The sequence below is a fragment of the Staurois parvus genome, unplaced genomic scaffold (genome assembly GCF_062004578.1).
Source record: "Staurois parvus isolate SC_StPar_1 unplaced genomic scaffold, SC_StPar_1.0 ptg001314l, whole genome shotgun sequence".
NCBI lineage: Eukaryota > Metazoa > Chordata > Amphibia > Anura > Ranidae > Staurois > Staurois parvus.
In genome coordinates this window covers 1-12,124 of record NW_028319110.1, presented here as the reverse complement: position 1 = coordinate 12,124, position 12,124 = coordinate 1, and the positions used below count along the sequence as shown (strand labels likewise).

At 40.3% G+C, this 12,124-nt stretch overlaps 1 protein-coding gene across 1 annotated transcript in view; it reads right to left on the bottom strand.

The window, feature by feature from the left end:
• The window catches only part of LOC149437111 (dedicator of cytokinesis protein 2-like), a gene marked incomplete at its 5' end in the record, with an annotated part of 102,499 nt that extends 90,531 nt beyond the window's left edge, over window positions 1-11,968 (bottom strand). Inside the window, 3 exons of the mRNA XM_089661111.1 lie at window positions 2,260-2,360; window positions 7,378-7,456; window positions 11,874-11,968. Coding sequence (XP_089517237.1) covers window positions 2,260-2,360; window positions 7,378-7,456; window positions 11,874-11,968 — 275 coding nt within the window. The remainder of the gene's footprint in view (window positions 1-2,259; window positions 2,361-7,377; window positions 7,457-11,873) is intronic.
• Between the last annotated feature and the right edge of the window lie 156 nt (window positions 11,969-12,124).

Sequence of the window (12,124 nt, the reverse complement as noted above, 5' to 3'; positions counted from 1 at the left end):
GCCTGTCAGGTTGTCATCAATTGTGATGATCTTCCAATAGATGGAAAAGAATAATTTCCAATTCCAGAGCTGGATTGTTGAGCCACCAAGCCAAAGACAACTTGGTATTCAGTGACAGGCAGATCAGTTGTTCAGAGACTAAAATTATTTGTCTTGTGATGACAGAATGCTGTTGTAGGGGTCTGAGTGAAACCGGGCAAACATGACTGCTTCACAAGAGGCTACCATCAGCCCCAGGGCTCACATGCAGAAACAAAGAGTGAGCCTGGAAGCAGATGGTTTGATGTTTTTATTCTGGAAAAAAACACTGGATTGCATGTGTCTAGGATCAGACTTAGATTTCCAAAAGAACTTTGGCTCCAATGCAGACTTCTGACAGTTCAAGAGCCAACTGAATCTTTTTTAAGAACTGAACTGTCCATGCCACATTGTTGTTTGGACTTGTGCCAATTGTTCCCACAACAATAGGTTGTTCTAACAATGGGGATGTACTGGAATTATAACAAGGCAAGCACAGGACCAACTGAGCTCATATACAAGATGAAGCCTTGAGTACTCACAAACTGTTGGAAGCAGGAGAGGGCCAAACGGCTGGAGGTTCATCTCAGGTGAACTGCATGTCACTTGTTTTAAGGAGCTACCTAACTCTGAATGGTGGGAACAGTAGTACAGAATGCCTGTATGTGACATGCAACCTACTGAGATAGCACTCAGTCCCTCAATATTACAACCCTTTTCATGAATAAACAATGGAAAATTGCCATAATAATAGCACTCCATAGTTCCTAAAAATTAAGTATCTACCACTGCTCCGATCAGCTGGCATAGTTGGAAGGGGGAACCAATGTTGGAGGCCCCAATGTTGGAGCATTCTTCCTTCTATTGACAGTAAAACAGGGGCATCTTTTCCTCCCAGTGAACAGCAATGTACAGAGCACTACATTACTTCTGTCCACTGCACTCTATACATTTTACAGTATTTATAACCACTACACTCTATAAACGCTATCTTGTACATTATATAGTCCTGATCACTGTGCTCTTTAAGCCTTGCTGCACGTTACATAGTTCTCCCCACTGTACTCCTGACCATCAGTTGCTGGTTTGTAAATTATTTCCAACTATTTAATGAAGTTCTTCTAACCTGCTGTTGTGAGAATAGGGCAAAATGTTCTTATGTTTTATCTTCAGGTCAAATACTTTAAAATGTTTAAGGCAGTAGTAAAAAAGGGTTCATTCCTAAAGAACGGAGTGAATCAGAAAAATACTGCATAATGACCACTTGATAGAGCTAAAGATTTTAGGAAATAAATACATCGTATTAAGCGATACAATGTAACAATTCTAGAGAATGCTAGAGGAAATTAGCAAAGAAACGGGGATCCTGTAGTAGCAATGGTCCCATTTAAACAGATGAAATAATTGCCTAAGGACATTTGAATTTGCCCCATTCTCCCAATAGCTGGTTAATTTTCACAGAGCAAATGTACATTCAATTTGTGCAGCTGTGCAATTTTTTTCTTTTATAAATAGACCCCACAGAAAAGTGAGATATATTTTGTATTATTATTTTATGTATGCTGTGTAAATGGAAATATATAACTAACATACAGTGGGGTTTTAGCAGATGTGACTGCAAAAGTGGTATTACAATTCAAAGTGTGTGTATCTGTGAAGCACTGGCTTGTTACATAGTAAATAAGGTTTTTTTGTGAGTACAGTGGTAAAAAGGATAGTGGTATGTGAAACAAACCATTTACTAAAGGCAAGTAATATTGTATGCCGATACTTCTAAATATGGGTCTCACACCACTGAATTACAGCACACATTGCTCCAAGCCTATTTTTTGCCCCGGGGATAATTTTGTCTAAAGTGTAGCAAAGCATAGGCTAAAAGGTGTAATACTACAAGCCAAGCAATAAGCAGTGAGGTCATGACCACTTTGAACACACCCTCATTTGGTGAGACCCCCTATGCTAATAGGAAGGCTGGAGAGACAAATAAAGAGTGATATCAGCTTCAATTATGCAATGTTCATTTACAAATTTCATTACCTGAGCCTCAGAGATGCTGCAGCTCTATGCATCTCTAGGCACCTGCTTAATTTTAAGTGTTAATTGTAAAGGGGCTTAACCACAGTGTTATTGCACTTAAAAATAAGTGCTTAAAAATTAATACTCATTGTTGCATAAATCTGTAACTTAATAAACAAGCATCAATACCAAAACTTCTTTAAAAATTAAAATGTTAACACCTACTTGTCCAGTATTTCATTTTGTTTGTCATGAGAGAAATTCTCAAGCTGTAGGGAATCCTGGGTAATAAAAGCCACTGCCAGATGAAAATAGTTGTTCCAAAGCTGTTACAAATATAAAATGTTATTTTAAAAAAGACAAGTAAAGAATTAAACAAAGAAAATATATTTTCTTTATATTTCAGGAAATGTTTAGTGCCTTAGGAACAAATGCTAGAGCCATTTCAATAAATAATACTTAGAATGGGAAAAAAGTTAATTATTATCTGAATTATTTTGGAGATCTAAGTACCGTATTTGTTATTAAAATCATTCAACGCTATTAAATAGATAAACATTTCATTTTATGGGTTTAAACACATTTAAACGTATACCTGAACTGTTCCAGATTCTGAGGGACTGTCACAGTATTTCAACAAAATCCCAGGATCCAAACCCTTTTCCCTGCTAGTAAGAATACTAACAATCCCACCACCAACGTCTCCAATTTTCACTTTTACAGAACTACTTTCACCACTGAAACCTTCATTTGACACTTCTGATGCCTGCATCTTTCTGAAGTACACTGTGGTTTCACTTGCCAGTCACTATATCAGTAGTGATGTAACAGCCGGTGGTGGAACCACAGAATTCAGGGGTGAGATTCAGGCATTTAACTAATTCAAAATGTCAGTGAAGAAGATTTCAGAAACTCAGTGAAATTGGAGGCCACTGTCATCGTCAACCACCAATGAAATAGGGCATTTCTCCACTGGTCATGAATACAGTGAGGCAACTTCTTTACTGAACACTGATGAAATAAGGCGCACTTCACTGATTACAGATGTAGTGATGCAATTTCAGTTTGCACCAGTGCAAGGGGCTACTTCACCTCTGGCCACTATATCAAGTCTCTTTTTTGCAGACCACTACTTCTGTACTGACCTTCAAAATAATGAGTGTACTTCACATACCACTAGTGCCATAACAGCAATTCACTGACGAATGATATATTTCCAAATATGCCCACTGACCTCTAGTGTAACAGGGCAATTTTCCACTGTTTCCACTGACGACTAGTGCGAAAGAGGACCTTTTCCACTGACCATCAATGTAAAGGGATCATATATCTACTGTCACCTGTATAATGGTGGCACATTTCTACAGAACAGCAGTTTATTGAGGCACATCAATAACCTCTGATGGGACCAGCCATCAATGTGACAGGGTAATTTCCCATGAACCAACAATTCAATGAGGCATGTCTCCATAGGCCACCAGTTTAACAGAGCACCTCTCCCTCAACCAACAGCATAAGGGTGGAGAACGTTTTCAAAAATGGAAAGATAAGTAGGCCTCGGAAAAAATGGAAAAATTGAAAAAAAAAACAGTTTTTTTCACGTTTTGTTCCAAAGCTATTTTTGTGTTTTTTTCTGGAAAAATTAAAAAAAAAATTAAAAAAGAAGCGTGGAATATATTTCTGTTAAAATGATAAATAATATAACTATGACATGGTATTCAAACTATATAACATGAAGACCTTAATGAGAGATTTCTAAGACTTTATGTAAAGTTCTCTAAGCTGAAGATATGCAAAGCCTGGAATACAATTCAAATAACACTGTACTTATCAATGCAGTTCTCAGGCAAGAGAAATTTGCATTTCTGCCACTAAAGGGCACTGCAGGGGAAAAGCTCTAGTTTAGTTTGCTTGTGGGCTCCATATTGTACCTCCTATGGTTGGGTGATTGTTGGGGTACAGTACATGATTGTTTCTGTCCTCCTCTCCTGCCTTAATTGACAGAAAAGTGGGTACATTTTACAAATTAGTTTATCTTTTTAACCTTTAAAACATCCTATAAATGTTCTCCACCATTACAGCATAATGTTTACTTATAGTTTGGTCAGTACATTGTTTTTTTCTTTTCTCCTTCTCAGTAAAATTGTGAGACCAACATCTAGAGCAGTGTTTCACAGCCAGGGGTCCACAAGAGATCCCCAGGGGTTCCTCCATGATCTACCCATCCACCACAAGCAGAAAACAGGTAAATCACATCCCCACATACCTGACAGTCAAGTTGCAGAGGTACAGAGAGAAACAACTTGCATCACTCTCCTGCACCGATCCCAGCCGGCCCTCCCTTCTGGTCTGTCCCAGGTGCCTGTGTGTGTGACAGCACTCAAGAGAGAAGGCAGGATGGGATCAGAATACCAGATATAATCCAGCAGCTTTCCTGAACTACTCTGCATGAGGATAACTGCTACAGACCCCAGTATTGTGCCCTCCAGTATTGTTTCATCCTGCCTCCCCACCTCCCCCCCGTATTGTGCTGTGCTATACTGACCTCCCTATACTGTTCCCTCCTGTCCCCCTATACTATTCCCTCTTGACTCCCTTATACTGTTCCCTTCTGGCCCCCCTGTACTATTCCTTTGTGGCCCCCCTGTACTTTGCTGTGCTCTTCTGGCCCCCATATACTGTTCACTCCTGGCCCTCATATACTGTTCCCTCCTGGATCCCCAGTGCTCTGTCCTGCTGACTCCCTGCACACTGCTTAAACAAAAGCACAAGTTTCACATTAAGGAGGTAAGTTTTAATATTTATTCTTTTGTTTAATGCTCTAAGAATATTTGTTGTTATATCTACAGCTTGCTGATCACATCAATGTTCCATTAGCTGTACATATGAAAATTATTTCAGGGGATCATCGAGATCTCAGACTTTTTGCCAGGGGTTCCTCAAAGGTAAAAAGGTTGAGAAACCCTTTGTTTGGAAACATTTCCACAGTGCAATTTCTGCTGAGAGCACAGCTGCAAACAGCACTGTAACAAAATGACTTTCAATTTGTAAGACTACTGCGGAATTATTTATTTTTAATTCTTCTGAAAATGTCGATTTTTTTTCCAGGGAAAAAAACAGGGAAAAGCATTTGTTTTCCTCTGGCTTAAAAATTTCTGAAAATTGTGCATTTTAAGCAGACACAGCTTTGTTACACTAGTGGTAGTGGAAACATGCCTTGTTTAATAATAGATTATTAGAAATAATAAACAGAAAATAATCCCCCCCCCACACACAGACACACACACAATAACACACAACACCTAAAGATATAAGTACCCAGGACATGCACTTGCAGATAAATGCCATTTGGTTAACACATATTAGGTAGCAGAATGCATGCCAGAGAGAGGAGTAATTCTAAGGTCATCATTTATGCTTGTCTCTAAATTGATTAGCTGGAAAAGCTTTTAAAGTGGGCAATTTTGGTATTGTAACTTTCTGGCATTTTGCAAGTACACCCAATTTTATAGTGTCATTAAACCCACATCATTAAAAACTATCAGTAAATGCTGTATTACAGTACATGTTGTTTATACTCACTCAGTCACTATAGGATTTGTTTTCTGTATTCTGTGAAAAACCTGGTTGATCCTGCTGTTCTCTGTGCCCCCCCCCCCTTCCCGGGTCACAGCCTTACTGACCACTGCACTGTGTACACACTGAATCTTACATAGTCTTCCCCTATGCACCACGTTCTCTATGTTGTTTTTCAGACTGCATTCACTAGATTGTGCATTTTACTTCTGCCCCCTGCGGTATATGTGATATTGTTATGTTATACTCCTAACCCCTCCTGCCCTTACTATGTGGTACTTTATATGGAGCATTCGCAACACTTTTGGTTCTGACAGTGACCCATGTTCAAATTCAGGTAGTTCTAAAATGTGCCACTTTTATAATGTGTTGCTTTGAATGCACCAAATGGAAAATTGGAGTTAGTTAAGACCAAGTCTCTTTTGGCGTACAGAGGGAAAAACTGGCTCAGACACATTTTGTGAAAGTATCTCACGTGCCTTAGTGCAGCATGAGCCAAATTAAAAAAACAGCTATAGAAAGGTAAATACATTTATTGCATTCCTCAGCATTTTTGGAATGCATGAGAGACACTTTTGCAAAATCTGCTTGCTTCAATCTTTATGAATTCCACAGATTGTCTTTTTACATATCAAAAGACTGGAAAAACATCCTCCATACTGCAATTTTCTGCAGTAAAATTGTGTTAGATTCGACTTCTGTGTCTTATAGAAGAGTTAAGCTGCCTGTGGATGGTTCAAGTCAACAGGTGACCATACTGTTTAGACAGACTGGGTTTAAGGAGTCATGTAAATGTAAAAAGCGGCATTTGAAACAGGACTTCAAGGGTGGACTTCAATAAAGCTGCTGTGCCACTTTGATCACTTTAATCCCTCTTGTTAATGTATCGCACCAAATTCATGAAGCATTTGCGATACTTTTAGTTCCAACATTGACTTGTGAGCCAAATTCAAATAGTTCTAATGTGAGCCAATTTAACTTTATGGCAATGAATGGCAATGAATACACCAAATTCAAAATAAAACACCAACAGTCTATATCTTACCAAAGTGGAGTTAATTAACACAAACTCTCTTTGGGCATATAGAGAGAGAAACTGGCGCAAACAGATTTTGCAAAAGTGTCTCGCGTGCATTCTAAAAGTGGAGCAGCATTTACCAAATTCAAGTAAAAGTTCTAGACAGGTACATGAATTTGGCACATGCTGCACTACTTTAAGGCTTGGTTCACATATATGCATTTTGCGTTTGATGCTTTCTCTAGTGCTTTTTGCAGTTTGTTTTGCATTTTTCTACACGCGTTTTTGATGCATTTTTGGTGCATTTTTACTGCATATTTCATTTTATTCAGCTTTTTTTTTTTAAAGTTGAATTTTTTTTGTTGCTGGGCAGATTAAAATGCAAAATACAGCAAAAACTCACTACCATGCATTTCAGCAGCTTCTCCATTGAACTCTATTTAACAAAAACTCTGCTTTTTGCTTTTAAAAAAGTCCCTGACCCATTCCAAAAATGCAGCAGATCAAAAAAGCATAGATGTGAACGTGTTCCATAGGAAACCATGTTAAATGGACTGTAGTGCGTTTCTGCAAAAAGCACTAAACAACGCATTGGTGTGAACGCAGCCTTAGAAAGCATGAGTCTTTATGATTTCCAGGGACTATGTTGTACAGTATAATCCTGACCTAACACTGCATTCACTATGCTGTATATTTTACTCCTGTCCCATGCACTGAATTTACTAAATATGATTAATTAACAGAGGTACCTGCACTTCAAAATTCATGTTATCAAGAAATTTCTGGTTCATGGTTCTGGCGAACTTGTCAATGGCTCTCAAAAAAACCCTGAAAGAAATACAGTAATTACAGTAATGTAAGACATTGTGTTTAGTTACTAAAAGAATACATTTTCTCTTCACCAATAGAACATGTTGGGTGAGTGGAAGCCAGCTGGTATTCACCAGTGCAACTTGCAAGCAGTGCAACACCCACACAGATGGGTACTGACCAGGGAAAGAGTCAGAATGATATGTCAAATTGATCATATCTTCCAATCTTTCCAATCTTGGAAACAGGTACAAGCCAGTAACAGGTTTGTTGGACAGGAAAGTAGGTGAGATGCAGCAATACCTTTAGCCTCCAGTCTTACAGAAAGGAGATACAACCAGACCATACAGTCAGGTCCATAAATATTGGGACATCGACACAATTCTAACATTTTTGGCTCTATACACCACCACAATGGATTTGAAATGAAACAAACAAGATGCGCTTTAACTGCAGACTGTCAGCTTTAATTTGAGGGTATTTACATCCAAATTAAGTGAACTGTGTAGGAATTACAACAGTTTGCATATGTGCCTCCCACTTGTTAAGGGACCAAAAGTAATGGGACAGAATAATAATCATAAATCAAACTTTCACTTTTTAATACTTGGTTGCAAATCCTTTGCAGTCAATTACAGCCTGAAGTCTGGAACGCATAGACATCACCAGACGCTGGGTTTCATCCCTGGTGATGCTCTGCCAGGCCTCTACTGCAACTGTCTTCAGTTCCTGCTTGTTCTTGGGGCATTTTGCCTTCAGTTTTGTCTTCAGCAAGTGAAATGCATGCTCAATCGGATTCAGGTCAGGTGGTTGACTTGGCCATTGCATAACATTCCACTTCTTTCCTTTAAAAAACTCTTTGGTTGCTTTTGCAGTATGCTTTGGGTCATTGTCCATCTGCACTGTGAAGCGGCGTCCAATGAGTTCTGAAGCATTTGGCTGAATATGAGCAGATAATATTGCCCGAAACACGTCAGAATTCATCCTGCTGCTTTTGTCAGCAGTCACATCATCAATAAATACAAGAGAACCATTTCCATTGGCAGCCATACATGCCCACGCCATGACACTACCACCACCATGCTTCACTGATGAGGTGGTATGCTTAGGATCATGAGCAGTTCCTTTCCTTCTCCATACTCTTCTCTTCCCATCACTCTGGTACAAGTTGATCTTGGTCTCATCTGTCCATAGGATGTTGTTCCAGAACTGTGAAGGCTTTTTTAGATGTCGTTTGGCAAACTCTAATCTGGCCTTCCTGTTTTTGAGGCTCACCAATGGTTTACATCTTGTGGTGAAACCCTCTGTATTCACTCTGGTGAAATCTTCTCTTGATTGTTGACTTTGACACGCATACACCTACCTCCTGGAGAGTGTTCTTGATTTGGCCAACTGTTGTGAAGGGTGTTTTCTTCACCAGGGAAAGAATTCTTTGGTTATCCACCACAGTTGTTTTCCGTGGTCTTCCGGGTCTTTTGGTGTTGCTGAGCTCACCGGTGCGTTCCTTCTTTTTAAAAATGTTCCAAACAGTTGTTTTGGCCACCCCTAATGTTTTTGCTATCTCTCTGATGGGTTTGTTTTGTTTTTTTCAGCCTAATGATGGCTTGCTTCACTGATAGTGACAGCTCTTTGGATCTCATCTTGAGAGTTGACAGCAACAGATTCCAAATGCAAATAGCACACTTGAAATGAACTCTGGACCTTTTATCTGCTCATTGTAATTGAGATAATGAGGGAATGACACACACCTGGCCATGGAACAGCTGAGAAGCCAATTGTCCCATTACTTTTGGTCCCTTAACAAGTGGGAGGCACATATGCAAACTGTTGTAATTCCTACACCGTTCACCTGATTTGGATGTAAATACCCTCAAATTAAAGCTGACAGTCTGCAGTTAAAGCACATCTTGTTCGTTTTATTTCAAATCCATTGTGGTGGTGTATAGAGCCAAAAATGTTAGAATTGTGTCGATGTCCCAATATTTATGGACCTGACTGTATGTTTGTAGAACTAATGTGCTAAAACAGCTTTACATGTTTGTGGATCTACAAGTGACAGAATAGCCTTGCTGCTAATGTATGGAACCACAAGCACCGGATGAGCTGCAAAGCTGATCTGAGACAGACATCACTTTAAATATAATGAAAATATTCAATCTGTCTAATCTGACACTATCCAAAAATGATTGTGAACTATCTCCAGAAAATGGACCCACTTATTTTATTCTATTTAAAGACCTCAATAGACTCATTAGAAATATAACAGTGAGGGGTACAACAATATATTTGTGGATGCTCAGTCCACAAAAATGCTGCGCTTTGTCAGTCCACAACAGGGAGGAGCTGAGTGCATTTCTGTCAGGTCAACAGGTATTTTTCTGTATTTGCAGGGTCTTTTAATGGTTAAAATATGGGGAAATGTTCAATGTCCAATCAGAGCTGATCACGATGTAAACACACTTGTTGGCAGCGCTTTCCTCACATTGCCACAGTGTTAAAGGAGACATCAGGGCATTGATTATCAGTGCAGCCCCAAAATTGCCCAGTCGTGCTGCCAATGTGTGCCCATCAGCACTGCAATATCTGTGCCCGTCAGTGATGCCGATCTGTGCCCATCAGTACTGCCAGTCAGTGCCACCTATCAGAGCCACAAGTTAGTGCTGCAAGTCATTGCCGCTTATCAGTGTCCTTCAGTGCTGCCCACTAGTGCCCACTACTGCCACCTATCAGTGCTCATCATTGCCTCCTATCAGTGTCCATAAGTGCCGCATATCAGTACCTCCTCATCAATGCCCACCAGTGCTGCCTTATCAGTGCCACCTCATCAGTGCAGCCTATCAGTGTCCATCAGTACTGCCTATCAGTGCCCATCAGTGCAGCCTCATCAACGCACATCAGTGAAGGAGAAAATTACCTGTTTGCAACAACTAAGAAAAATGTTTTTTTTTGGTCGTTTTTCAATTTGTTTAGCAAAAAATAAAACACCCATTGGTGATTAACCACTTGCCTACCGAGCACTTTCTCCCCCTTCCTGCCCAGGCCAATTTTCAGCTTTCAGCGCTGTCGCACTTTGAATGACAATTGCGTGGTCATGCAACACTGTACCCATATGAAATATTTATCCTTTTTTTGAGACAGATAGAGCTTTCTTTTGGTGGTATTTAATAACCACTGGGGTTTTTTTTTTTGATAAACAAACCAAAAACTACTGAAAAGTTTTTTTTCTTAGTTTCTGTTATAAAATTTCGTAAATGAGTAATTTTTCTCCTTCACTGATGTGCACTAATGAGGCTGCAGTGATGGGCACTGATAGGCGGCACTGATGATGAGGCACTGGTAGGTGGCACTGATGGGCATTGACAGGCATCACTGGTGGGCATTCACACACATCACTGATGGGCAGTGAAAGGCAGTACTCATATATGGCACTGATAGGTGGCACAGATAGGCAACACTGACTGGCACTGATAGGAAGCACTGACAGGCACTGTTAGGTGGCACTGGCGGGCACTGACTGGCACTGATAGGTGGCACTGATTGGCAGCACTCATAGGTGGCACTGATAGGTGGCACTGACTGGCACTGATAGTTGGCAATGAAAGGCAGCTCAGATGGGCACTGATATGTGGCATTCATGTACACTGATAGGCACTGATATGTGGCATTGATGTGCAGTGATGGGTACTGACAGGTGGCATTGATGGACACTGACAGGTGGCACTGATGGGGCTACACTGATCATCAGGGCACTGATCATAAGTGCCTTGATGATCAGTGTAGATGTCCCCTCTGAAGAATGCTGATTACCTGCTCTCCTCTCCTCACGAGCTCTCAGCGTGACAGCTCATGAAGAGAGAAATGCTTATAACCTGCATTTCTTTATTTACATGCGATCAGCTGTGATTGGACACAGCTGATCACATGACAGAGCCAAAGTCATCGTCTCTTTCTGCTGATCGGTGATCCGCTGTGTCCCAGGGACACAGCGCACCGCCAATCGCCGCACTGCACACCCCTGGGGCGCGCACGAGCGGTTAGAGTGGGAGAACATCATATGACGTCCTTCCAGAATGAGAGAACCACCTTGTGCCCGTCATTTCCTTATATGGCGGGTGGGAGGCGGTTAAATACCACCAAAAAAAGCTCTATTTGTGTGAAAAAATTATACAAATTTCATATGTGTACAGGGTTGCATGACTGCTCAATTGTCATTCAAAGTTTGATAGCACTGAAAGCTGAAATTGTGCTGGGCAGGAAAGGGATTTAAAGTGCCCAATAGGCAAGTGGATAAAGGCAGTCAGCAGCCATTTCAACCACTACTGAATTTGCAATATAGTAAACGTAAGATGCTTTTATAAAACTGTGCAGCAATTGATACATTTCATATTTGAAATACATGAAAATGAACAAATACTTCAAATTCTAACAATATTACCTGTTTTGGACCATGCTCATTGTTATCCAGTCTGAAGAATAAACATTCTTTCCAATAAGGTCTTTAAACATGATAAATGTTTCCATCAGGAAATCCTAGAGAAGAGTAAAAACAACACAGTCAGCTCCCTACCATGGACCTATTGTGTTCTCCCAGCAGGGGAGGGGGGAGGATCATGTGGGGGAGGCATCCCTGCCAGGAGAACATAGTGATTATTGCTAGAGGTTATAGCTAGAAATGAGCGAATTATT